The sequence below is a fragment of the Podarcis gaigeae genome, assembly GCF_964106915.1.
Source record: "Podarcis gaigeae genome assembly, chromosome: 10".
NCBI classification, from domain to species: domain Eukaryota; kingdom Metazoa; phylum Chordata; class Lepidosauria; order Squamata; family Lacertidae; genus Podarcis; species Podarcis gaigeae.
The window spans coordinates 37,214,574-37,242,155 of NC_139686.1; the positions used below are offsets into that span (position 1 = coordinate 37,214,574).

General features: G+C 39.0%; 1 protein-coding gene across 22 annotated transcripts in view; it reads left to right on the forward strand.

Moving 5' to 3' along the window:
- ATP2B1 (ATPase plasma membrane Ca2+ transporting 1) overlaps positions 1–27,582 on the forward strand; it is a 70,122-nt gene that overhangs the window by 8,796 nt on the left and 33,744 nt on the right. For 20 of the 22 annotated variants that reach the window (XM_083699018.1, XM_083699008.1, XM_083699020.1 and 17 more), the window contains 2 exons: positions 19,827–20,257; positions 23,351–23,548. In XM_083699018.1, the coding sequence (XP_083555144.1) occupies positions 20,053–20,257; positions 23,351–23,548 (403 nt within the window). In that variant the 5' untranslated portion in view covers positions 19,827–20,052. Of the gene's footprint in view, positions 1–16,056; positions 16,109–19,826; positions 20,258–23,350; positions 23,549–27,582 lie in introns of all 22 variants that reach the window. The other 2 variants (XM_083699019.1, XM_083699024.1) reach the window with 1 other exon arrangement.

Here is a 27,582-nt window from a genome sequence, read left to right on the forward strand (position 1 = left end):
CTGTATTGTATTTCTTGTACAGTATTTATAGATGATTGTAGTTAAGTTGTATACAACATGTTTAAATAGAATCAAGATGGCGCTGTTACTTTCCTTGCAATTGTAATTTTTGTTTGTTTAAGAATGCTGTTTATGTTACGCATTCGTTCTTTAAAATCTGCAGATTAATTGGAGGTACCTTTTAAATTTAATTGAACAACTATTTAAGGTTGTAGTACAATTTATACTGATTTGAGGTGATATGTTTGTCTCTGACATCAGGGCCACTTAACACCTGCGAATCCTTTCATAACTCTTTTGTCTCTGACTTGCAGCTTAGTGTGTGAATTACTTTTATTGAAAAATAGTGTTTGAGGTGATAAAGGAACACTTCAGCATGCATTGCTTGATGTTGCAGTAATAGTAATGTACATGCATGTGTTGCTTGCCCTTAATTTCTTTCAGTCTTTAAAATGGCTTTTCTAAAATCAGACTAGTGTAGTCTGAGGAAAGAGCGTAGAATACCTGGGTAGGTATCAAATCCTGCTCCAGTGTATTATCGTAGCACACCTGTGAGTGATTTAAAACCTCTGGTCGAATCCTTATGCACTTTGTTTGAATCTTGGTTGAATAGCAACTTTTTGGGGTACAGGATGTGGCTTCTGTAAGAAAGGGAACTAGAAAAGTGTGTGTATTTGCAGCCGTAGCTCAAAGCTCATCAGTAGTAGTAGGTACTTGAAAAGGGTTTCTTTGATTATACACCCTGTTGAAGCAGAAGAGAAATTTAATTTTGGTTTAAACTGGATGGCTGTACCTTAGGGGTAGAAGTTTTCCTCTTGTCAGTACAAACATTTAAATAATTTGGGCTCTTTTTGACTCAAAAAGCTGTAGTTTAGAAGTGGTTTGGAGAAAGGAAAACTACCTTTCATGTTGAATGGATAAATTAAAGCATTATGGAATGTTTCTGTGTTTGAGAGGCTGGTTATCTTTATAAACTTTGGGTAGGAGACAAGTATTTTAATTGAAGGCTGCTTCCCTTTTAAAAGCAAGCAATCCCCTTCCTCTTTGTAGCACAAAGCACTCCCACCCCCCATTGCTATGCCCAGTGTATCACTAGTTCCCTCTGCCCCTTTCATTCCTACTTTCCTCAATGCTACAATAGATGGGTAGCCTTGTAAATTGGTCAAATATTGCCTATTGTGTTAGAGTGTTTTTAATAAGTTATGTCATAAAGCAAAATGATTTTTCTAGCTGGAGATCTGCACCTTGTAGTGGCATAATGTGATGGAAAAGATAGGTGTAAAACCTGCCTGCTGACCAATTCAAGAGGAGTCTTGTGTTACATGCATTACTTAGGTGTAGGTGATCCTTTCCCTGTACAGTAGCACCTTGGCTTACATTACCCTTGGTAACGTAAAATTTGGGTTGCGAAAGCGGCAAACCCGGGGATGAAGAAAAGATGGCTACTATAAGATGTTAAATTTTATGTCTGTTCTTTTTTCTGTCTATTATCTGTTTATTCTGTCTTTTATCTACTGTATTAACAAAATTTTTAATAATTTTTTAAAAAAAGAAAGCGGCAAACCCGGAAGTGTTTCGCCGTGCGTCCATGCACAGAAGCGGTCCCTCCAGTTGCGGAAACCTCGGGATCCAACTGGAACTCTGGAACGAATCCCGTCTGCAACCGGAGGTACCACTGTACTAGGTCGATAAACATGTTTAAAAGCCAACATTTTTTTTTAATGGCTGTTAAGTTTGCGGGTGGCGCTGTGGGTTAAACCACAGAGCCTAGGACTTGCTGATCAGAAGGTCGGCGGTTCAAATTCCCGTGACGGGGTGAGCTCCCGTTGCTCGGACCCAGCTCCTGCCAGCTAGCAGTTCGAAAGCACATCAAAGTGCAAGTAGTTAAATAGGTACCGCTCCAGCAGGAAGGTAAACGGCGTTTCCATGCGCTGCTCTGATTTGCCAGAAGTGGCTTAGTCATGCTGGCCACATGACCTGGAAACTGTACGCTGGCTCCCTTGGCCAATAAAGCAAGATGAGCGCCGCAACCGCAGAGTTGGCCACGACTGGACCTAATGGTCAGGGGTCCCTTTACCTTTAAATTTGCTCCGAGGCCCTTAGAATAAGAAATGTGATGTGTTTATTTCATTTTAAACAAAACTCCTTGTCTGTGTATCACTGATAGCTGCAAATAGTTAATATCACAGCTAACCTGGGCTCATAGCGTGTCTTGTAGTTCTAAAGTGGTGCTTTAAATTCTTGACCATTATTCGATAGTTATGTAATGGTCAAATGACTAACCTGAACTTAAGGCCTTCTGTCTTGAAGCTCACTGCCCACTGAACCTCCTTGCTGTAGTTCCAGTGTTCGTCACACTGGTTTCCAGCCTTAAAACTACCTGCTCTGCACACCTGTCTCTGCCTCTACTGCCAACAGCATGCATGTCTCTGGTCTGTAGGCCTAGTGTGAAATCTTTCTCTCAAGTGTAACTATATCTTTCCATATGGAAACTGCACTGTTCATGAACACTTTTCTCCTGGCAAGTTTTTCCTAAGCTTCTGGATGTTTGCAAACATTCCAGGTCATCACAGTACTCCTTTAATAGTCGGGAAGGGGTAATGGACAGCAACTGGTTTTAGTATATTATGGCTGTGTTTTAGAACCTGCTTCAGTAGTACAAATAGTGCTTAAATCAATATAGTAATTGCAATCTTAGGAAATGGAGACAAATGATGCCATCTAGTGAGACCTCATGTTTTCAGCTGAAGTCAGTAACTAGACTGTTTAATACTGGTATTCTGGCATCAAACAACATTCATTCCTACAAACTTGCTTGTTGCAGGCAAATCTGCTTTTAGTAACTTTAATATTTAGGTTGTGTGTGTGTGTGTGTGTGTGTGTGTGTGTGTGAGAGAGAGAGAGAGAGAGAGAGAGAGAGAGAGAGAGAGACATCTCAAATGTAGAAGCACTTTTGAATGTAATCTTCAGATTATTAAACAGTGGAACTTTTTAAACTTTTGTACATGCATCAATGATGTTGCTAAGTTAATGCAAGAATTTTTTCCTTCTGATACTTAAGTAGGTGGGGAAACTGATTTATACATGCCTCACTGTGCGGGTGACGCTGTGGTCTAAACAACTGAGCCTCTTGGCCTTGCTGATCAGAAGGTTGGCAGTTCGAATTTTCACAACAGGGTGAGCTCCTGTTGCTCTGTTCCAGCTTCTGTGAACCTAGCTGTTCGAAAGTCTACCAGTGCAAGTAGATAAATAAGTACCGCTATGGCGGGAAGGTAAATGGTTTTCCATGCACTCTGGCACTCATCACGATGTCCCGTTGCACCAGAAGCGGTTTAGTCGTGTTAGCCACATGACCTGGAAAGCTGTCTGCAGACAAACACCAGCTCTCTCGGCCTGAAGCGAGATGAGCACTGTACCCCATGGTTGCCTTTGACTAAACTTAACCGTCCAGGGGTCATTTACCTTATTATACCTTATAATAGGATATTTGCACAGGAGTCTTTAGCTTTATTTCAGTCTTGACATTTTTTTCACTCAGAAACTGAAATATTTTGGTTGGTTTTTTGCTAGTTCTGTATACAGGTATAATTAGAATCACAGGAACCCGTGTATTCAAAATACTTGCACATAAGTTGGTAGCTGGCTGCAGTTCTTCATACCCCCTTGAATACTACTGTGAAGATTTTCCTGGTCTTGTGTGTGGCTTTGAGGGAATGTAGGGCAGCCTTCCCCAAACTGGTGACCTTCAGATGTTTTGGATTATAGCCCCCATCAGTCCCAGAGGAAAAACCCTGAATTGCACATAATTGTGTTGACTTTTTGCTTAAAGTTAGTGAAACATTTTAAAATGCAGCCTTTGAGGATCACTGCCTCTACATTGCTGAAGTTTCATAGTACAGTGGTACCTCGGGTTACATACGCTTCAGGTTACAGACTCTGCTGACTCAGAAATAGTGCTTCAGGTTAAGAACTTTGCTTCAGGATGAGAATAGAAATTGGGCTCCGGCAGCGCGGCAGCACCCGGAGGCCCCATTAGCTAAAGTGGTCTTCAGGTTAAGAACAGTTTCAGGTTAAGTACAGACCTCTGGAACGAATTAAGTACTTAACCTGAGGTACCACTGTAGTATGAAGGGATAGAAAATAAGCAAAGAAATGAGAAATGGATTAGTACTCTCTGGTGGTGGTTACTGATCCACACGTAAAGATGTAGAATACTTCTGATATCACACATCCTAAGTATCTAGCTGGGAAACAAGCCCTAGCAATATTTATCTATGAGGGTTTTTTGGGGGGGGGTTATGTCTGTAAATTAAGCACAGGGGCCCAGTCCCAAGCACATCTGCCTTTCCTGAAGGAAAGATGAAGTGGGGAGAATGCATTGCTGGGCATTGATCATAAGTGTCTTTAGGCAGGGACTGACTTTGTGGTTTGGACCTGTATCACCAAAGCTGTTGGGGTACCTGCCAAACTAACTCCAGCATTTCATGTTTTGTAATTAATAGGTGGTTGTTTAGTTTTTATTCAGTTCTGCGACTTCGGTGCTGAGACTGAGGCTTTCTTCTCTCATTGTGCTCACCAGTCAGCAGAGTCACACTCACCTTGCTGAATGTGGCAAGCAGTTTTGTTGATGCCTTTCTTAAGGATTCATATTTTGAAAGCTTTCAAAAACATCAGTGGAACCTGTGAAACGTTAAGCTTTCGAATTCATGGCATGTGCTCATTTCACATGACAGATACGTTGGTGTCCTTCAGTTTTATTATGAATTGAAATATATTGTACAACAAGTAACAACAGTTCCCATACAAATTAAAACAAACAAACGTAGTGTTAAACATCCGTTATAAGAAATCTGCTTAAAAGTTTCTGTCAAGTAAACAGTGTGTGTGTGTGTGTGTGTGTGTGTATGTATTATAAAAGTCATTTCGTTACCCCAACCTTTATTTTCAAAAATATACTATACTGACTGATCCTTCAGTTTCCTAGCATTTACAGTGTATTTCAACTTAAATGCTGTATGATTGAAAAACACAGATAACTGGTTGTATGGTTTAAGCCCAAATACAACATTTAAAATGTTTTAAGACTTTCTTGCTCATTCTTTTAAGGCATTTAATGGGGTTTTCACAAACCATTGTTCTAATTTATCTATATGGTGGCTTTGATTTTTTATTACCAGTCTTTGATCCATATTAGACAATATCTTCTTAAATAGTGCAAAGCATGGTTATGTTTAAAAAAACCATAGAAATGCCCTATTCTGTTCTGCTAATTCAGAGGTGTGGAATCTTTTTCGCCTGGTGGGCCAGATCTTTTTCTCATCTCACACTGTGGGCCAGATTTGCAAAGTGTGTGGGGTCACCCTAACTGAGCAGAATTCAACCTCCTTTGTGAGCTGATGAGCAGGGGTTAAATCATGTAGTGTGTTTGCCAGTTCTCTGTAGGGAACATGTGCAACAAGCACAGAAATGAACTTCCTTCCCACATTTCAGCCCATGCAATTTATGTCAGTGGATTGACAGATGGGTGGGGGTTTTTTTTGGTGGGGGGGAATAGTCTGTAGGGGCTGCAAGACCTGAGGCCTGCAGCCTGGAAATTCTCCACTGCTGCATTAGTTGTTGTTAACCTTCTGTTTGCTTTCTTTGGTATAGCAAATGTAATTAATTACTTATAGTTCCCAAGTAAATAAAAAAGTTCTATCAACTATTTTATTGAAATATAAGAGGTTAACAGGATATAAGGAGCTCACAATAAGATTTAATAAAAATTGTTACCAATGTCTTGATTTAAAAATAATTAATAATGATAAATTAATCTAAGGTGGTACATCATAGAATCGTCTATCATAAAATCTACTTGTGTTATTAGTTATATTAACTTCCCACAGAAGTAATAAGAGATATCTCTAGATCCGTTTCTAAAAAGAGAAAAGCCTATGTAATCTCTTTCAATACCCTGATTTTACTTGAGAGCAAGTAACACTCTTCAGGGTTGTGGGGAGAGTACTTCCTCTTATCCACCATTTCTCAGAAACCAATGTATTCCAATTAAATCTTGCATTGATGCAATCTCAGAAAGTGGAGAAGAAAAACACCAATAACAAAACAGAACAAGGCAATCCAGGAAAATGCAGGTGTTCAACTGGTGGTGAACATTTAACCCATGATCAAGGTGTGTGGGAGATTGTTTTGAAGAGGTGTTGGGAAGGACCATGCAATCCTATTCCTATAGGCTGTTTCTCAGACCTTTACCAAAATGCCTACCATTAAAGACATAAGAACCCAAACCAAAACCTCATCTGGTTCAACATCTTATTCTCACAGTGGTCAGCTAGATGCCTATGGCAAGTCCATAAGCAGGACATGAGCATCACAACATTCTCACAGCAGCTGTTAGTTAGACAATTGCCACCTCTTGATACGGGAGATACTTGATACACAGCTATCATGGATAGTAGCTCTTGATAGCCTTATGATCCAAGAATTTTTTTAATCTGCTTTTTAAAGCCAACCAAGCCAGCGGCTGCCACTCCATATTATATGTTTTTGTAGCTCTTCCAGTTTGGTCAGGGTACATGAAAATCATGTGTCCTCCAACAAAGTGGAAACAAAGCTGAATTTGAATTTTCTTGCCTCCAGTGTGTTCAGAACTGTTTACTGTGTCTTAAAATTGGTAGAAATAAATATATTTTTATCACAGCTAGAAAGCTTTCATAAGCCCTCTGTAATACTTGTTTTGGGGTGGTATTTAAAAGGGTGATACAAAATGGCTGTGTTTATTACATATTTTCAACAGCAATTTTGTTGAACTCAGCGTTCACAGTTAGAACTTGCTAGGACACCTGTTCAATGCTTGGTTTCCTTCTTTGTCCTAGTTGCGAATACGACACTACAGCTCATCCTGTTTTTAAGCTCCTTAAAAGCCAGACTAGTTACTATACAGAATTCCATGTTGCTGTCTTCTGTTATCACTTAATCAAAATTAGCCTCTGCAGACTGCCGCTTGAGTGTGGGAAAGGTGGATGAAGAGAGAGGAAAGAGTTAAATAGTCTCTCTAGCCTTGGCAGTCTGAGCAGAGAAAGGCAAGAGGATGGGGTGTTGGGGGGGGCTTTTTTTTAAAAAAAGTGGGACTTTGTAGAGGAAATCTACATAGAACAACATGCAACATCTCACTCTAATCCTACCATTAGTTGCCTATAGAAAAAGTCTCTTGCTGTGATAAAATATAATGTTATTTTATCTTGAGGTTATGTTTAAATCTGGTACAAACAACACACTTGTATACATGAATTTACTGGCTGCTGTTACCACTTGAAAATATTGTTTAGCTTGGTAGGAAAAAAATAGGAAGTCCCCAACACAGAAGTTTTAAGATGTACTGTAGTGTAAAATTTCATTATATAATACAAAATTTCGTTTTGTTCTATAAAATTCTATAGAATTGATAGAAATAAGACACTTATCTGAGCTCTTTACATTTTCCATGGTCAGAATTTTACTTATCAACCTGTTGGTGTCACATTGGACACACATCCATAGGTGGATCCTGATTACATCAGTAGCTGTGTATTACTGTGAAGGGTAAAACAAGGCCAACTTTAGCTCTAGTTCAGAGGTCACCTGTTCATAGTGAGCACTTAAAATATTTCTTGGAAATTAATTACTAGATTCTTAAATGCTATTATTCTTTCATGCTTCATCGGTTTACAGATGTTGCCTTTCTGTCTCTGACTCTTTTGTGAGTTTAGAACAGTGGTTCCCAACATTTTTTTTCTGTGAACCACTTGGAAACTTGCTGAGGGTCTTGGCAGGCCACAATGGGTTTTTCTACCAGCTGCAACAGTTGTAATTCATTGTGTCAGATGCTGTATGATTTTTAATTGTCTTTTAATTGCTTGTTTATTTATTTATTTATTTATTTATTTTGTTGTAATACAGTTTTCATGGAATTTAATTATACAATATACAAGTATTGAAAGAAGCAATAGAACACAATTGTAATCAATGCAAATATTTAATTCAAGGGATGCATATGGAACAGAAATGGGTGGAATTTATTGAAGAATTTGTGTGTAGATGGGATTGGTTGCAAAAGGCAAGACATCTGTGAAGTGGGTGGGAAAGGACTGAAAAGATTTCTACTCAAAGCACTCCAGATGTAATCTGTGTTATCTGCAAAAATCCCTTTAAACTTATTATTTTCCCCTGCCGCTTTCCCCTTCTAAACATAATTGCAACTTGGCTCTCTTTCTCCCTACATCTCATCCTGTAGCAGTTCCCATGCCCCACTGAGATCAGTGGTAGATATGCATAGGGTTACAGCCTTAGAAGCTTGATCTCATGCACTTTTATTTAAAAGTAAGCCTTACTCTTCTGTGGCAATTATAATCTGAGGCCTTTCTTTGTGTGCCGTTTCCATGTGAGGTCTGGAGGGAGGCAACATGAAAACTGCCTCCCCCCCCCCCCAGTGGTTCCCCATTTGTGTAATGCTCTCTCCAGCGATGTTCATCTGGCACCATCATTATATATTTTTAGGCACCAGACGAAAACATCCCTCTTCAACCAGGCCTTTGGCTGATTAATATTCTGTGACTGCCACATCCTTGGTGCACAGGCACATACTCCAGAAGAGGGAGTAGGTGGAAAGGGCTACCGGAACTGATGTCAGTTGCTACTGCAACTAGAGTTGGAGGACTGGGTAAAATATGTTGCTACCTCTCCTCTGCTCTCATCCAGTAACCTTCCACACTTTGAAAATGAAATCAGTTTAGAAGGAAGGGTGAATGTGAGAGAAGGGGAATGTGAATTGTTCCACTAGCCACAGAAGAATTGGGTTGCAAAACAGGTTCTGCCTCCAACAGCATGCAGTGCAAAGCCTTAGAATGACCGAGGAGCTGTTGCTCCCACAGTTCTTCTCAGTCACAAAGAGGACCAACAGCATGAAGCTCATGGACTATAGTTTGGCAACCACCTTTTAGAACTTTTGAGTCATTTGGTTACTATAGCAACAGACATGGGGCAATTAAGATGCAGTTTACATAAAAGCGCAACCATAACAGTCCATAAAATTTCCTGGACTACCTAAAGTCAAGATGAAGCAAAACTATGTATAATATAAAACAGAGCAATGCACAGAACAGAGAAATAACAAATTAAGAGTCATGATTCACCCCATGAATTACCTGAGGGAAGGCATTTCGGAGGGTATTTCAAAGGCCTACTTCTGACTTTTCTTCATATGGCAATCTGCCGATAGTGAAAAGACTTCTCTGAAAATCTTAAAGATTGACTTGATCTGTATTGGGGGAGGTGGTCTGGCCTAATTAAAACCAAATTTGAAATTAGTATCTTTAATTAAATTGGCAAGCTGTATAACGTAACTGGGTTTAAAGCAGGGTCAAAGCTGTAGAGAGTGGCTTCTGCAATTGCTTTGAGTTTAATTCAAAGGGGAACTTGTAACCTCAGCTTTATAGCCAAATGGGATTTTTGTAAAACTATTAACTTATGACTATTAGAAAATAAAACATGATAAAGAAATTTATTTTCATTTTTTGTTGACTAGATCACAAACCCACTTTATTTTGACATTTCATTCTTACCAATAAGTTTAGAATTGTGTGTGTATTTGCATGTCCCGTATATTGCTGAAATCTACCCTCAAGGGAACCTCTTGGTAGGACATAAATACCATAGAACGTGTGTGCTCCCTCTTATTGGCTTTTCAAAAGTTGATAACTAAATGTTCAGTTTCTGCTGTGGCATATATTTACAATGATATATAATAGGTAACATCAGTGAGCTTCAATTTTGGTTATGCTTTGAAAGTTAGGAGACAATATATCTAAATATATATCAGCTAAGAATATATGCTAACCAAAGCATAATAGAGAAGTTTTGTTAGTAATAAGATGAAGTGTCAGGTTGTTCAGTTTTGCCAATGATAGTATTAGGTTTCAATGGAGCCTGGGAAGTTAAAGCTGTGTGCCAGCACTTGTTCGCTTCCACATTTTTAAAGGATGAAAATTCTTTAGAAAGCTGTGTACTTTTAAGATTTATATCCACTTACTAATAGAAATCTAACCCTTCAAACCTGACTGTGTGCTCACTGTGCAACACAGTTCCCTTAAAACAGTTGCTTTCTGCTCCCTCCCAGATGGACCTTTTTTCTTTCTGAGGATGTTCAAAACACTCAGATGACTTTGATTCTAGTTTCTAGGAGTACATGAAGTCCCATTGGCTGTTCATTTTGCTTAGCATATGTGAAAAAGTTCTATGTTCCCATCTTGTGCAAACTAATTCTGGGAAGGCAGTGTTCCTTTCTCCCCAGTTGAAATATAGACACACACAATGGCTGAGTATTCTTACATATTATCATCACAGAATTTTGCTGTTGCCAGCTCTGTCTACAGACAAAGCTATCTTGAGCATCCTTTGATGGAAAGGCAGAATACAGATCCAGCAAATAAATATATAATGTATGAGCTAAATTGTACACCTCTAGTGAGCGTGTGTTGAACTATTTGGGAATGTCATGGCTTGTACTTTTGTATTACTCTTATAGTGTATTGAGAAGGTTATTGGATGCTGTAAAACAGGCTTCCTCCACCTTGGCCCTCCAGATGTTTTGAGACTACAATTCCCATCATCCCTGACCACTGCTCCTGCTAGCTAGGGATCATGGGATTTGTAAGCCAAAAACATCTGGAGGGCCGAGGTTGAGGAAGCCTGCTGTCGAGTCTCTTCCTCTAAAATAGTCTGAAACATTTGTCTGAACCACTTAGCTTTATTTGAATTTTAACATGTTGCCATTGACATCCTCTAAAAGCTGTTGGGTAGCTACAATTACAACTATGTGATACCTGTGCAGATGCTCCCTGTTTTAACTATATTAAGCTGTAAAGGAGCGTGCATTACTCAGTTGCTTTACAGATGAATGACTTGAAAAGATGCCTGCACTTTGGTATGGTATAGAAATTAACTTTTGCATTTTTGTCAGTTCTTGAATAGCCATGGTAAAATTTTGATCACTTTAATGCGTTTTTGCTTATTTCAAGGCAATCAGTCAATGTACCTGAGAGTAATTGGTTGTATTTAGATGACCATATATATCTTGACTTAAATCACTGTGCCCTGGTTTTGGTTGTTCAATATTGGAGATATTATTTGCATTGTATATGCATGGACTATTTCTTGTGGGAAGGGATATATAATTGTTATATGTAGTTTTAGAAACTGGAAGATAAAGAAGTTAAACAAAAATATTTTTAATTCCAAAGCTGGTAACCATTACTTTCTGTTTCATGAAATATTGGACATTGTTTGACTGTAGTTGGTTGAACCAGCCCAAATGGTTAATCTGTCAAGTCATTTGTTTGGAATGAGTGGGAACTTGCATGATTAGCTTAATGGAGAATTATTGGATAAGTCTGCATTAAAGTTGTATATGTTGCAACAAATATTGATTTCTGTAGGAAAGATGCATTATTAATAATTTCATACAACATATTGAATACAGGCAGGATCTGACAGCTAGAATAGAAAAATATCCAATCAAATATAAAATCAAAGTTGTAGTTAACTTAAATCAAGTAATTATTCCTCATTTATGCACATAAAATATCATGCAAGGGAAGTGTGTCCTATTTAAATGTGTTTAAAATACTTCCAAGAATCCTAATAAAAATTTCAAAGTAAAGTGAGTTTGTTTTAATGTAAAGGTAAAGGTTGTGCGCTCATCTCACTCTATAGGCTGGGAGCCAGCGCTGTCCGCAGACACTTCCGGGTCACGTGGCCAGCGTGACAAGCTGCATCTGGTGAACCAGTGCAGCACACGGAACGCCTTCCCGCTGGTAAGCGGTCCCTATTTATCTACTTGCACCCGGAGGTGCTTTCGAACTGCTAGGTTGGCAGGTGCTGGGACCGAACGACGGGAGCGCACCCCGCCGCGGGGATTCAAACTGCCGACCATGCGATCGGCAACTCCTAGGCGCTGAGGTTTTACCCACAGCGCCACCCGCGTCCCGGGTTTTAATGTAGCATTACATTAAAGAGTACTTTGATTCCCCAGTCGTATTTAAGTCTACCACTTTTAACTTTTTTGGGGGGGGAGTTTTAATGTAACATGATATCAGGGCTGTATGCAACTAAATTGTTGTATTAATAGGAGAAGCCTATTCCACAAGGATTCCTAATAGCAAATCAGAATTTCCCCCTTCTGTGCCATCACCAAATCTTCTTTGGAAGGTTGGAGGAATTGCCAGAATAGATTTAGGAAATGGAGAGGAGGAGATAACTGCCGCGAAACGAAAATCCTTGTGCTGAAGGAACCGTGACTGTAGAGCTATGTAGAATAGTAATTCAGATAAACATGCTAAATCATATCTGCATCAATTCAGAAAAAATGGTAAACCCACATTGTGTTGCCTTGTTGGATTTTAAAGTCTAGTAGTTCAGTTATATTGTTCCAGGACAGGGGCATTTTTGGGTTGTTCATTGGTAAAGGAATTGCAGAGATTCTGAGAGGCAATGACAAAATTGGTGCTGGGTATGAGAGCTTATTTGACCCTTATATACATCAGTATTTATAAATTTCCATCTTTTTAGATGCAGAAATGGAAATATTTTTGTAGATTGCTTACCTAGCATTTGAGTGTTTTTCAGGCGGTATTGACAACAGTGTTATCGCTAAGTTTAGCTTTCAGTAATGTGTCTAGTTGAGAGGAGATTACTGCACATTTTCCAAATACTTCTGTTTTATTAACCTTGCTGCTTTGAGCAGAGGCTACACTGGTATTCTTCCTCCAGGGTAATCTTGATTCTGACTAATGTGGGAAAATGTTTTAGCACCATAATAGAAGTGGTATATACCATAAATATATAGAATAAAATTCACTTAGTTGGATTGGAATGATTGCTCTTGGTAGAGGAATATAGTAACAGATGTACAGATGAACAGGGAACAAGATTGTGGGTGACAAAAATACTTCAATTTGGATTCTTCAGGCTTAGTATACTTTTTGAAGTTCTAGTCTGTGATTTTTAGGGCTAGGAACAAGTATGGTTAAAATATTAAAGCTCAGTATTTGCAAATAAAAGAATGGCAGTATAGTGTCAGTTACAGATAGGTAGCCGTGTTGGTCTGCCATAGTCAAAACAAAAAAAATTCCTTCCAGTAGCACCTTGAAGACCAACTAAGTCAGTTCTTGGTATGAGCTTTCGTGTGCATGCACACTTCTTCAGATACACTGAAACAGAAGTTTCCAGACCCTTCTATATAGTGAGAAGGTGGGGAGGGGTATTACTCAGAAGGCTGGTGGGAATGGGTGATTGGCAGATACCTGTGATGGCACAGTATAGTGTGCCATTATAGACATACAGAATGTAGGCAGCCAGCTAACTACTCTTGTAGCCTAATATGGATTTCAGAATTACTATATGCTACCATTTTTCTTCTTGGTTTTTGCTTATCACAATCTTAAGTCTTCTAAAACATTGCCCATTGGGACAAAAGCAGTAGCCAAAAGTAGTGCTTAAAAAGGCAGCAAAAAACCTGAAGTGCTGGTGCATCGTATAGGTGAGTCCTGTCACAGAAAGTACTGCTTACAGGCAAACATATTGCGCCTCCTTAGATTTTCCAGAAGCCTCGATCTGAGTACCAGCATCTTTGGGAGATAGTCATGGGATTGAACGCTTGGGTCTAAGAGTTCAATTTTGCCTTCACATAATTAAATTACCTTTAGGCTAGGATTCGGCAATTTTCAGTAGTGACAAAGAATGTAACTGTCCTTGCCCAGTGTTTTTTTTTTCTTAAAAAAGTTACTTGGGCCTTCCTGGTTTGCTTTCTGAAATGGAAGCAGATTGATTTCAATCTGAAAACCTTCCGAAGTACTATAGGAGTCTATACGTTACTTGGTGGAATAATGATTTCTTTATCGAGCACTTCAGGTTCATTTTGCTTTTGTAAATACTTACGGGACAATGAAAGATGTACACAAGTTTATTAATTTTAGTAGTATTGATAATATCACATACCTCATGTCACCTTACTGTCTGCACAAAATAGATTTGTTCAATGAAACTGTCATGCTTCAGTAAGAATGATATAAGCGGCACCAGGTGAAGGAGAGGTTATATAATTCATTCTATTAAATTGGCCAGTGTTTACCAAATTTATTATTAAATTTCTATACTGCTCAGTAGTGGAATCATCAATAGAAATTGATTCATGTTTGGAAGTAATGAATAGGCTCTCATTTTTATTTTTATTTTTTGTAGAAGTTGGCTGAAAACACTAATTGTGTTGAGGCTGCCCTGTGGCAGTCTTAAATGTTAATAAAACATTGTTTAAACACTTGTTGAGTAAGCAGTTGTATTTAGTAATGCTAGAAAACTAAGAAGAAAGCAAAACTAAGATACTATCTGACGGCTGCAATGTGGTGCTTCACAGATTTGTAAGGACTTTTGAGCTAATTAGATTTAAGCAAAGGCTTTCCTAAGATAATCACTTTGGGAGCCTTCCCCGGAGCTGGGCTGCTGATAATGTGTAGCTGAAGGTCAAACCTTCTACATAGTATTCTCCAAAGATTAAACTGTGGGTTATGAAATGAACTATTAGAATATTTCAATTCCTGAATGTTTCAAAAAATATTTTGCAGCTCAGACACCGGTGGTAGTGGTGCGCGTTAAAAGCTTTTACTTTTCACCTACTTGTGATAGCACATTACTTCTAAAGTCAGCAAAATAGCATGTTGTAGTGGTACAATTCATTTTGGGAGCACAAAGTTTGATACCTTTACGTAAGCTTGCAGCATGTTGTCATCAGAATTGGCGATATTGACAAGATGTGAAGCCAGGGTCTATGGATAGGGTCTGGATTCTGGTTAGCTATGAAATATATATTAAAATGACACTGCTACAAATGAAATTAGTCATTGCTTTTAAGGGGATCTCTTTTATCCCTATGTGGGAAGAGACATGGCTTTAGAAGGGTAGTGTTAAACTTTAAATATAATATTGTTAACATGCAGAATGCATGAGCTAGTAAGGCTTAGACGCAACTTAAGTATTTTAAGTCCTCATTCCTCACACACAGATGCACACTTCATCTCCCACCTTTGGGGGTTCCAAACTGCTACATCACTAAACATGTGCTACAAAGTCAACCTTGAACACCCTGTATCTTCCCCCATTCATACTTTATTACAATCACCTGGGTTGAACATGGATTCCTTAGAGTCCATCAGCAGAATTGGAGTCCATCAGCAGAATTGTGTACACACTTCAAGAGATAATTTCTTGGCTCCACAGCTAAAGTAAATTGTCTCCAAAATAATAATTTCACAGCTGCTCCTGGTGTTTCTTCCATACTACCAACTGCGCAGTAAAGGCCAGCACTGTGATATTTGAGCAGAAATTCCTGTCACATATGCAAATATTTCTCTGTTCTGCATTAGTGCATCACTAAGCAAACCGACTAAAAAGTAAACCTTATGCTATGCTACAGTGTCAAAAAGAAAACAAATTACTGTTGTGAATAAAGTAGTCTGGGGTACTTTCCAAGAGGTGGATTACTCTCAGTTGGGAACTATGTAAGGCAGCTTAAGTGACATGGTGTGGGCACTACCAACTCTGTGCCACTACTTTTGTCTCTCAAATCCTTCCAGATGAGATGCAGTAATACATTGCTTTAAAACGTAATCCTGTTAAAAGGAGTAGTAAACTCCCCTTATACCTTGTCGATGACAATGGGGCATAATACCTAAATGTGCTGCCGCGGAGATCTATCTATCTTTCATAGCTGTGTTGCTCACACGTCTTTTTATGCTGCCTTATTACACGGAGACTGTATTTTTAGCTACCATAGCTAATGGTCATTGCTAAACCTCCATGAATACGTCTTACCATTTTTGAAATAACAATAATAACAATATTTTTTTAAACTCTGTAAGTTCTGCAAGTATTGTTTTCCTGTCCTGAGCCTACTGCCAGTTAATTTTATTTAGTTGCCCTACTGCTTCTGTAACCTTATAAGCCTTTCCCATGTACCCCCCCCCCTTTTAGGTGTCTCTTCTTCAAACTAAACCATCCTCTTCAACCATTGTTCAGTGTAAAGGTACTGTAATTCATTGATAATTTTATATGTTCCTTTTTATGGTTCATAGAACAAGAATTGTGCATAGTATTCTTAATGTGGCTGGACAGCACTCATCTAATGGCATTATGATATTATCTGGCATTTTAATTGCTTTCCTAATCATTCCCCAAACTGGATTTACTTCTTTCTCCACTGCAGCACATTAAGTTGATGTTTTCAGTGAACCTTTCAAAATCTTTTCCTGGGTAGGAATCAGCTTTCTTGATGCGTATGTAGAGCTATTTTTTATTGTTTTGCATACTTTTGTCCTTTTGATCATACACTGCATATTTTTGTAATTTCTTGGAAAATTGTTAGATGCCTCCAGTTATATCGATGCTATCAGGCTGTCCCAATGTTGTTTTCGATCCCCAGAATCTTTTGTGAGCTCTGCCAATAAAGGGGTATTGATGACTGGTTATATAACTTGATAGCCATTGCTGGGTGATCACAGTTGCTTTCAGTGTATTCGTGAGCCAATCTGACACATTTGGCTGCCCTTGTATGACTTGTTGTGATCTCTAGTGGCCAATAGGAATGAAGTTATACTTAGAGAGAAATGTTATTCATCCCCACATTTAAGGGCTTGAGATATCAAATAGTTAAATCTGAATACAAAGGGCATTGTGTTAAAAAGTGTGCCAAGTCCTCTACTTTGGGGCATCCAGCTGGGCAATTTCTAGCCACACCATACTGAGTCCCATAGTTCCTTTCACCATCGTCAGCTGTAAGGATTAATCAGGAGCCATCTTAGCTCATGTGAGCAAGGGGGCACTTTCCCAGGAAGAGTGACAAAATCTTCATGTATTGTATTGGAACAGCACCCAGCAGTCAGTTCCATAGTGGTCTGAAAATTGACATCAGACAAGTCATCTGGAGAACTGAACACAGTTGCAGCCCATCATAATCAAGTGGGCTAATGAAAAGCCCAAATAGTAAAAAGTACATACATCATAGCTTCCCAGGAATCCCTTCTCAAATCCTCAGATACCAATAAAACCAAAAGTGAAGCCAAATGTCTGTCTTAAGCCAACAGGTGATTGCCACTTTCTTGGTAAGCATTCCCACTGAATGAAAAGCCATCTTTAATTAGGCAATTTCCTTAGAATTGTCTAGGTCCTTAGAATAGATCTAGGTACCCCCAATATTTTGGATAAGAACTTATGTTGCACTGCTTGCAATACTGCAATGTGTGAGTGGGCCCACATGAGTGTTCCATACAGCATCTGGGAAAGTAGTGTTCTCCTTACGAAGCTCAAAAAAGTAGCTACTGTCTTACCACCTGGTCCACAATTGCATATATAAAACCAGCTAAGCACATATAAGGGACGCGGGTGGCACTGTGGGTTAAACCACAGAGCCTAGGACTTGCTGATCAGAAGGTCGCCGGTTTGAATCTCCGCGATGGGGTGAGCTCCCGTTGCTCGGTCCCTGCTCCTGCCAAGCTAGCAGTTCAAAAGCATGTCAAAGTGTAAGTAGATGAATAGGTACCAGTCCGGTGGGAAGGTAAACGGTACTTCCGTGTGCTGCTCTGGTTCGCCAGAAGCGGCTTGGTCATGCTGGCCACATGACCCGGAAGCTATACGCCAGCTTCCTCAGCCAATAATGCTGGCCACATAACCCGGAAGCTGTATGCTGGCTCCCTCGGGCAGTAAAGTGAGATGAGCGCCACAACCCCAGTCGGCCACGACTGGACCTAATGGTCAGGGGTCCCTTTACCTTTACCTTTAAGCACGTATAAATCAACTTAAAAACAACAGCAGCAGCATTTACATATATAAAATCAATTTCAAATCCAATAGAGATACCAGCTGGTATTACAATCTCCAGTTAGAAGGTTGGTTGAAAAAGGAAAGTCTTCAGCAGGTGCTGAAAAGACATTAGAGATGACACTTGGCTGAATTATATTTGGAAGGAGTCACAAAGGGTAGATGTTGCCACTCTGAGGACCTGATTCCAGCATTATGCACAATGGAACTCTTGATAAGGTAGTATCTGTTGATTGCTGTGAGAGATTGATGTTGTGAGTGGTGTCTCTTCTTTGTATATGGCTAGTTGAAAATGCTAAAACATTTGAATCCTTTTGCATTTCTGCTGGGAGGAAGGTTTCTGGAGTTAATTTTAAGACTGATTATATCAGATATGTTGTTCAGAGGTAAAATAGCTTGAAGACTGCCTTGCTTTGGTTAACGTGGCCTTTAAGTTAGTTATTTACATAGCATGGTGGCTTATGGTAGCTAGAGCATGTCCATAAAGCAGGGGTCAGCAAGGTTCATCTTGCCTGAGCCAGATCAGTTCCGCGGAGATCCCTTCGTGCACCCCTGTGATTTTCAGCGTCTGCGCAGACGCGATTTCCAGCACCGCGGAAGTGAGTCCCTGCTCCGCTCTGCACTGGTAGCTCAATTTGGGGTGGCTCGTGGGCTGATCAAACGATCTCTGCGAACCCCTTCATACCCCTGTCATAAAGGAAGCTCAGTCCTGACTTCAGCTTATAGCCAGATGCTCAGGATATGGGTACAACTGAGTAAGCTGAGTGAGTGTGCTTTGGATCTGCAAGATCTCAGTGTAAAATCTCCATGTTGTCCCCATTGAGTACCTTTAATTAATATTTTCAGTTTAATGTAAAGTTATTCAAGTTGATACCAAGAAAATTAAACTGCATGTTGGTGAATGGTGAGACTAAAAGATTTAAATGGTATATTAATTTGAGTCTTAAAGCGTCCTTTATTCAATTACCTTACTACTAAGAAACTTGAGCATTTCATTTCACCACCTTAGTGCTGCATTTGTTAACTCATTGAATTATTATTTATATAACACCGTTGGTATGCTTGGTACATTCTGATGATTGAGAGGACAGATCGAGAGGCATTTACAATTTAAAATTTTGGCACAGTGGAAACAGGAAGAGAGGCAGGGCAAGCAATAAAGCAGTATGTAAGAGGAGAACCAGCAAGGGCAGCATAGCAGAGACCTATGGCTTAAAGAGAATAAAGAGAGAGAGTGTGACCAACTGATCAAATGCAAGAGAGATAAATAAAAATGAGGACTGAAGATTTTGCTTTAAAGAGCAAAAGAACAGTTTCAGTGGCATGCACAGAGTGAAAACCAGATTTTTTTGGGGGGGGATCAAGAGTAGATTTGGAAGGGAAGTCAAAAAGTTCAGAGTAAACAGGCAAGCACATTCTAGAAGTTATGGAGGCAAAGGAAAAAGGGAACTGGGGTTATGTGGAGAGGGAAGATAGACTAAGGAGTGTTTTTATAAGGGAGAATGAATGCAGGAAGGAAAGAGCCAGTGGGCAAAGAGGTTGATTATGTGGACAAGAGGAATGATAATGGTAAGTTAGGAGATAGCAACCAGGAAATGGGAGGACAGAGGATTAGTTAGTTGGCTATAGTCAAAATCGTGGGTAGAAGGAAGAGTAGGAAGATGGGCAACTGGTAGGGGGCAGGAAGGTGGATTGGAAAGCTAGTTTGGTATTGAAGCCTCAAGGAGGCAAAGTTTTGGTAAGAGAACAAGGAGTGGATGGGTAAATGATGGGGTAGGCCTTGGCAGAACATCAGAGGTAGAGAAGAGGCACTGTGTATCAGAGGTGTCATAGTGCTGCTTAGCCAGATGCATAGCAGACAATAAAAGGCTGTGATGCTTCTGTGAGCAATGTTGAATCTTGTTGCTATGATCTTCTTTCTTTTGCAGATTGTATTCCCCTTTCATTTGGATTGGTATGAAGGAACCAACAATGGGATTGCACTCAAGATAACACTCCTGGAAAAAGGGTATCTAATGGCTCTCATCTTTTTTGGTGGTTTATATCTGCACTTTTGATGGTTTTCATATCTGAAGGATTTTCCTTTTGGAAATATTTCAAATAAAAAAAATTGTTCCTCCTTGGAAATAACTTCTTCCTTGAACGCTATACATCATGGGAGACATGGCTAACAACTCGGTAGCATACAGTGGTGTAAAATACACTATAAAAGATTCCAATCATGGAGACTTTGGCATTACACTTGAAGAGCTTCGTGATCTTATGGAATTGCGTGCTGCAGATGCTTTGCATAAAATACAAGATTGCTATGGAGATGCACATGGAATCTGTACAAGATTGAAAACTTCTCCAAATGAAGGTAAGAATCTCAATTCAAAAAGTTACAAAATGTGTGTTCATTTATATGGGAAATTTATATTGAAAAATATTTAGGTCTGTATAGATGCGTTGATTGTTTGCCTAAGATGTTTTACTGGTCAGTGACTGCAATTCCTGGCCTGCATCTACTATATATATTTTTTAAATTGTCTGTACATTTATACAATGGGACACCACTTAAGAGATAGCAACACAATTTGGGACAATAGTTATTGAGGTAGAAGAACATAAAACATTTGATGTAAAATTTGACATTTTCATTTTTTGTTAGTCTTTTTTGATTGTACCAGGTTTTTAATAAGATGTTGATTAAAGCCTGCTGTTATCTTACACATTAGTTTACAAGAAGTTTGTGAAGTTACAAATGTTAGACAACTTAAGGTGTTGTACATACAAACTTTGTAGAAATATATATCACAACTTCCTTGAATATTTAAGGTTAACCTAGCACAAATGCCTTGCAGCTTGCAGCTGTAACTTAAATCAGCTGTACTTCAAATCCACTCAGAAGTTACATCTTATGCTATTTCAACCTTTAAGGGGATGGTTGTTAGAACGACGCCTAGGGTTGTTGATAGGAGCTTCAAATTATATCCTGCGTGTCTGCGTGTTGGTAAAGTTAACAAAGTAAAATGAGCTGTTAAAGCAGTCTTCCCCAGCCAGGTTGGGACTAAAACTCCCATTAGTTATGCTGACTGGTACCAATGAGAGTTGTAGTCTTGAACATCCAGAGACCACCAGGTTTGGGGAAGGGGTTTCCTTGGAGCAAGAGGCACATGCACTGAATTTGAGGAAAACATTGTTGTTGTTTTTTCAGTCTAGGGAACCTGTGTGTGTAGGCAATGAAACCTTAGTTTGTGGTATATGTTTAAATGTTCTATTTTAAACATTTTCTTTTGACGAAAAAAATAAGATAGATTTAAATAAACCATTCAAGATAGTGAGATGGTGCTTTTCTGCAAAACCTTTGTTACCTGTGGGAAGGGTTTCACAACTACCCAACTTCTTAATATGTAGTAAAGCAATTAATTTGTCCAATGTCTATCCCAGCCTTTCTGTAATTAGCAGGATTTGAAATGACTTTATAATTGGCAATTTTAATGCCAACACTGTTCGTGTTTTTAAAATTCCACCAGTCACTAATTTCCAGACAAAAGGAGGGAAACCTTTTATGTACAATATTGCACTTCCAGCAATCCAAATGTTTTTCTGTAAACACTTCTAGTTGCAGTTGTGTTAAATATCAGTTGTGTGCCATGCTGGATAACATTTTAACGTTCTTAAACTTATTGTTCACAGACTACCTTGTTTCCCCTCAAAATTTGTGGAATCTGAAACTCCCTAAATGAATTTTGTTTGGGACTAGTAGTCTGTATTATTTACTCAGAACAGCCAGAAAGACAAGACAAATGCAAAAGTGTTAAAACAGATACCTTGTAAATCACAGAATTATGAAAATGAGTGTGTGCTTGTTGTTTTTCTTGGAGCAGAGTGCCTCCAATGAGATATCGCTAATGATTGGTTGAAAAGAATTTTGTCTTGAAATGTACAGGCACCAAACTCTGCAAGGTAGTATCTGTTTCCAGGTTCTAGCACCCTGCAATGCTTAGGTATCATTTGCTAAACCCTTTTATCTCTATCAAATGGACCGTTGCTTTTTATGGTATAGTAGCCTGAAGGAAGAGAAGTGTTTCCTTTTTCCTGCTGCTAATAATTACTTCTTTGAATAATTCCTTCCTGTAGCAGGAAAAAAATGTAGTGATTGCTGTTCCAGCTTTTGTATTTTTTTCCTGTTCTCATTAATCCTTGGAGCAGAATTTTGAGACACAATGTGATGAATAAATATTGCTCCATTAAGTTTTATATGAAAGAGTAGGGCAGGATATCCCAGCTTGCAGGGATTTCTACATTAAAAAGTGGGGAGAATCCTTTTTGTGTGTCTCTAATAATTCATTGGAAAATAATAGAATGGAACTTGTAAACTCATTTCAATAGGGATACATAGTCTGGCCTGAATTGTGTTAAAAATATCATCCATGTTGGATAAGAAATGATTCTTGTGAGAGGGCTGTCAACTGAAGCTTTCAACTGAAGAGCTATTTAAACACCCAAGAAGCTTTCAGTAGTCATGGTGAAGGTTACCAGTGAGTCTGCAACTTGCTTCTATATGTACTACACTCATCTTGAAATGTGGATGAGTATGAGGTCCAGTTGAATAGTACTGAAATACCACAGATGGGAAGTGATAAGATGTGTAAGGGAGAAACCTGGACTTGTTCCAGCTAGTACTGAACTAATGAATTAGCAGAAATGCAAAATCTGGCTCACTGAATGACTTGCTGAGTGATCCTTTCCTACATGAGAAGGATTAGTTCAAAGGTGAACCATGTAGATCTAATTGTTAAGGCCAGATATACAATTTCCGCTATCCTTAAAATAAAAATGTATTTGAAGCCTATGTGTTGGCCCTGCCTATTATTGCACTATGGGCTTCTATGTAATATGTAATAAGGAAAAGACCCCTTAGAGATGTAGCTTTGCTTCCTCCTGATGTTCAGCATCTAGATGGGTGTTGCCATGTTTTGCATTGTGGTTATAAAAAGAATTACTTTTGTATTGGGAAAACAGAAACAGACTTCTGCTTAACTCTCGTGATTGTTGAATTCAAGTTTCTGAAGTGACTAGGAATTTCAGCATATACTGGAATGATGTGCTCCAAAACAAATGCTTGACTTTCTTGGGAATTGCTTTGCTTGGACTCTGCAGCACATATATTTGTGGGGAAAACTCAAATAAAACCACTATTAGTCAAGTAACACTGTGGGTAGGAGAAATCTGCAGCTATCTTTCCCCCATGTTAGAAACGTCTACAGTAGAGTTCCACTTGATTGTATTGTAACTTCTAGAAAGCATAGGACATAAAGAGTCCTGTTAAATTCACTAAATACCAATAGAGCAACTGTGCAGCATATACTTAAGGTGTTTGTAGAATTACGTAGCAAAAACGGATTTGTTAAGTGATGTATAGATAATGAAATTGCTCTAAAATTGTATTTTTCTTTTTAATATTTAGGCTTAAGTGGAAACCCAGCAGATATAGAAAGGAGAGCAGCTGTGTTTGGAAAGAACTTTATACCTCCTAAAAAGCCAAAAACATTTCTTCAGTTAGTATGGGAAGCACTACAGGATGTTACATTAATTATATTAGAAATTGCAGCCATAGTATCATTGGGCCTTTCTTTTTACCAACCACCAGGAGGGAATGAAGCATGTAAGTAAAGAGTTTGTTTCTTTATACTTGTGTACCTCAAAATGTATTTCAGAGTTTGGGTATTGTCTGCCAGTTTATGTATTGGTTATGTTGTTGTTTATACCCTTCTGTCTTGGGAGACAATGGAGGCATGTGCCTTTGTGGGTGAAGTCAAACATCGGAAAGTTACAGCAGCTGCTGTGGCTGTAGAGACTGATATGGAGGAGACATGTTTGGTTGCAGCTGGGGCAGATGAAGGTGTCTGGTTGTGCTGCTGCAGATGCAGCATGGCGTTTCTTTTCTTTTCTTTTCTTTTTTGCACTCCTCCCAGTGGTCATTCCTCCTCTGGTGTGGTTACATGACCTGACTGTCTGTCTCCAGGCACTGCGGTCGTCTGCAAGAGATTCCCACATGGCAGGCTTGATGTTGCCAGCCTTCATGTCTCATTTGCAGTAATCTTCATACTGCAGAATTGGTCTGCATGAAGCCATTAAGTTGTTTTATTGCTTCATATTATAATTGCTTCATAGTACAATTGTATGATAAGCAAATTCTGGTTCAAGTGCCGAGTAGAATGACTTCTAGTCAGCACTTGAACCAAATATTTAAAGTTCTGTCACAATGTATTTGCTAAGAGATTGTTGTAATTTTGAGGTATACTCTTTAATTTCCCCAAATAAGGTGTACTCAGATTTCTTTCCTGGAGCGAACCTCAGCTCATACTCTCTCTTCCTTGCTCTCATTAAGGAGAAATGTAAATACTGTGGTACCTTGGTTTAAAAACAGCATAGTTTATGAACAACTTGGATTAAGAACGCTGCAAACCCGGAAGTAGGTGTTTTGGTTTCTGAACTTTGCCTTGGAAGCAGAACATGTTCCACTTCCTGTTGAGTGCGTTCCATTTGTAAATTGAGTCCCCTGCTGCTATGGTAAAAGCACACCTTGGTTTAAGAACGCTTTGGTTTAAGAACGGACTTCCGGAATGGATTAAGGTCATAAACCAAGGTACCACTGTAGTTAAATTGAAGCACTGAACTATCCCTTGAGAAAGGAACCAGAGCAAGAGAAGTGGGGGCAGGCTCACTCCTTACCAATGAAAAGGGGAGGCTTTTTTACTTGTGGCACCAGTGTTGTAGAATGGTCACCTTGCTGAAATAGGAGAAGCCCCATCAGTATTGGTGTTCCATCAGTTTCTAAAGGCATACCACTTTAGGCAAACATTCCCCTGAACAGAGCTTCTGATCGTATTCTTTTAGCTATATTTTAACTGTTCAGTTGTTATACTTTTTAATGGGATTGCTTGACTGCATACTTTAAGAATCTTTTCATGCTCCATTCAAGTTGTGTTGTGCATTTTAATTATGTATAAAATTTATAATTGATTTTATAGTTGTAAACTGCTTAGGAGCTTTTGACACAGAAGCAGCATATAAATAAGCACTACTTCCTGTTCTTCCAGTAAAAAGCAAATGTTGGCATAAAACCAATCTGCTAAATTCTGGGTCTTAACAGTTTAACAATTGTACCAAGGCTGATACATTCCACCCCCCCCCCAGTATTTTCCACATTTTAACATGAAATCTTGATGACAGGATAAGTGTCTCCAAGCATGCAGTGAATGTGCACCATAGACTCTGTTTAGAGATTCAGGTTTCAGAAGTTACATGTTGACTACCATGGCAAAGGCTGGTGCGCTAAATATGACTGAACTGGCATGCTAGTAGTTCAGATAAGTCACCTTGTCACTTGTCCTTTTAAAAATTAACTGCTGCCCTTCTTAAAATCAGTGCCTACACTTTTTTCTCTTTAATCTCTTTTGCCTTTTTTTTCCTGGGGTGGGGTGGAGTGGAAGTTGTGCCTAGCCATGTAGCTCTAGAGAGTCCTCACAGCTATTTACAATAAAGCATAAGCACTCCAATTAACTTGATACAACCATGCCCAAGCATCAGAAATCATCCTAAAATGCTTGCTTTGTATATTGCATAGCAGCAGGCAAAATGTTTTGCGGGGGCAGGGGTCTGGCAGTATTGCTTTAAAGCCTACTCATTGAATAAAGGCCTTATTTTGCCACAGATCTGAAGGGTAGCAGTGGGAAAGGTTTTCACCCTATTTCTAGAAGAAGAGACTATGACTTCGGCACTGGGACGGCATGCAGTAATACTGTTGAAAAGAAACTAATGCTCATACATCAATCTGGTCTCAGAATATGTTTGGAATAGGGTTGCTCCTGACGATTTTTGGGTGTGGGGAGAATCATTTCCTTAGTTCAGTTGTCAGGAACTCATAGCCCTCTAGATATCATTAGACTCATGCTCCCATGAGCCCCAGCCACCATGGCCAGTGATCAGGGATGATGTTGTTATAGTCCCACAACATATGGAGAGCTACAAGTTTTCTACTGTTGCTTTGGGTAATCTGGACCAAAGCTATTCCCAGGTTTAAAGGTTAAAACTAGCACTTCAAATTGTGAACTGAAATAGGTTTGAAGTCACTGCAGTTGTGCCATTGCAGGTGCTAATGTGTTACCCATGGCTATGTAATGCACTGCTGCTTTTGGAACTAACTGAAGTTTCTGGGTGTTATCTGAATGCACCCATATGATGGTCTAGTTTAGATAATCAGATCATTGATTAATAAATTTGGATGTGCACAACCATCATGCACTCAAATGTAAGCCCTTTTGCTCCCACTTCTTTCTTTGATCAAGTGGAAAAACAAACCAGGCAGCTGCAGTTAACCATGGCTTTCCATTATATGCGAACCAAGAATTATGGTGGTTAGTGACCTCTGAAGAAGCCAGGATTGGATCACATAAATGGGCTATATGAGGTTCATGCATATCCTGACTTTCTAAGCCAGGATTTGATTAAACATGGTAACAGAGTCTACCCTGATGGTTATCAAAGCATGTTTGATGCAGCAGACACTGTCTTCTATGAGTGGGTGTAGTTGGCCTACAAACCCAAGAAGGTATAATGCATTCTTTGCTATGGGAACTAACTGAGATTCTAGGAATAGCATCTCTTGCATGCCCAGCTCTTCAAGGAAATTAAGTCCTTTCCAGAACTGCTGGTTCCTACATCTGTAGGAGCTATCTCCAACAATAAAATCAGTCTAACCTAGATTTCTTTATCATTTATTATTCTTTCAGTTCCTTTTATCATGCATTCAGTTGTTATCCATAGGTACCATTTAAAGAATTTAGTACCTCATGGATCTACCAAAAAGGAGAAATAGGATGTAATTACCCCCCTTTTTCATATTACATTATCTCTCAATTGTTTCATGCAAATTTTCAAAAGTATGACAGAAGATGGAACTTTGTAGAATATCATACAGCATACCTCGCTCCACAGCTGACTCCTGCCTGATAGGTATTGAAGTCACTGTAATAAAGTGTAACTTCTAAGCCATGACTTCGCAGATTGTCTAAGTCACACTTAGACAGAACAATAACATACAAATTTATCAAAGCAGAAGTCGTCTTAAAATTAAGTAGCTCAGGCTTCACGTAGGTTGATTTAAATGGTTTCTCTCCTCCCTCACAATTATAGTTCAAGTATTGGATTTCTACTGCATTGTTTTCTACTGTACTGCAGAATACGGGGGAAAGTATGGAATTTGACCAATAACATGTTTATTTGTTTTCTACCTAATTTTTTATTACAAAAATTGAAATTAATGGACCTAATGATCATGCTCGTTAATTTAAATGGGTTTTTTCTGAGTAAAACTTAGTGAATATTACCCTAAAGTTTTCCCCCACAAACTAGATTGTATTTATCAGCTGCAGTCACCCCCCCCCAACTGAATGGGGTTGTTGCTTTTAAATGGAATTAATGATGAAACAAATTTTGGTGTGTGTTGTCTTTGATTTAAGGTTCTCAGAATGGTGAGTTGTTTCTTCCACCAACCACTATGGCAAGTGATCTGACTAAATCATGCAATGTCAAGCATATCACTGTGCTCTTAATGCCTCTCAGGAACAGTGTTCTAAAGGGGAGGAGATGAGAGAAATTTGTTTTATTTAATTGATAAAACACTACCTAATTTCT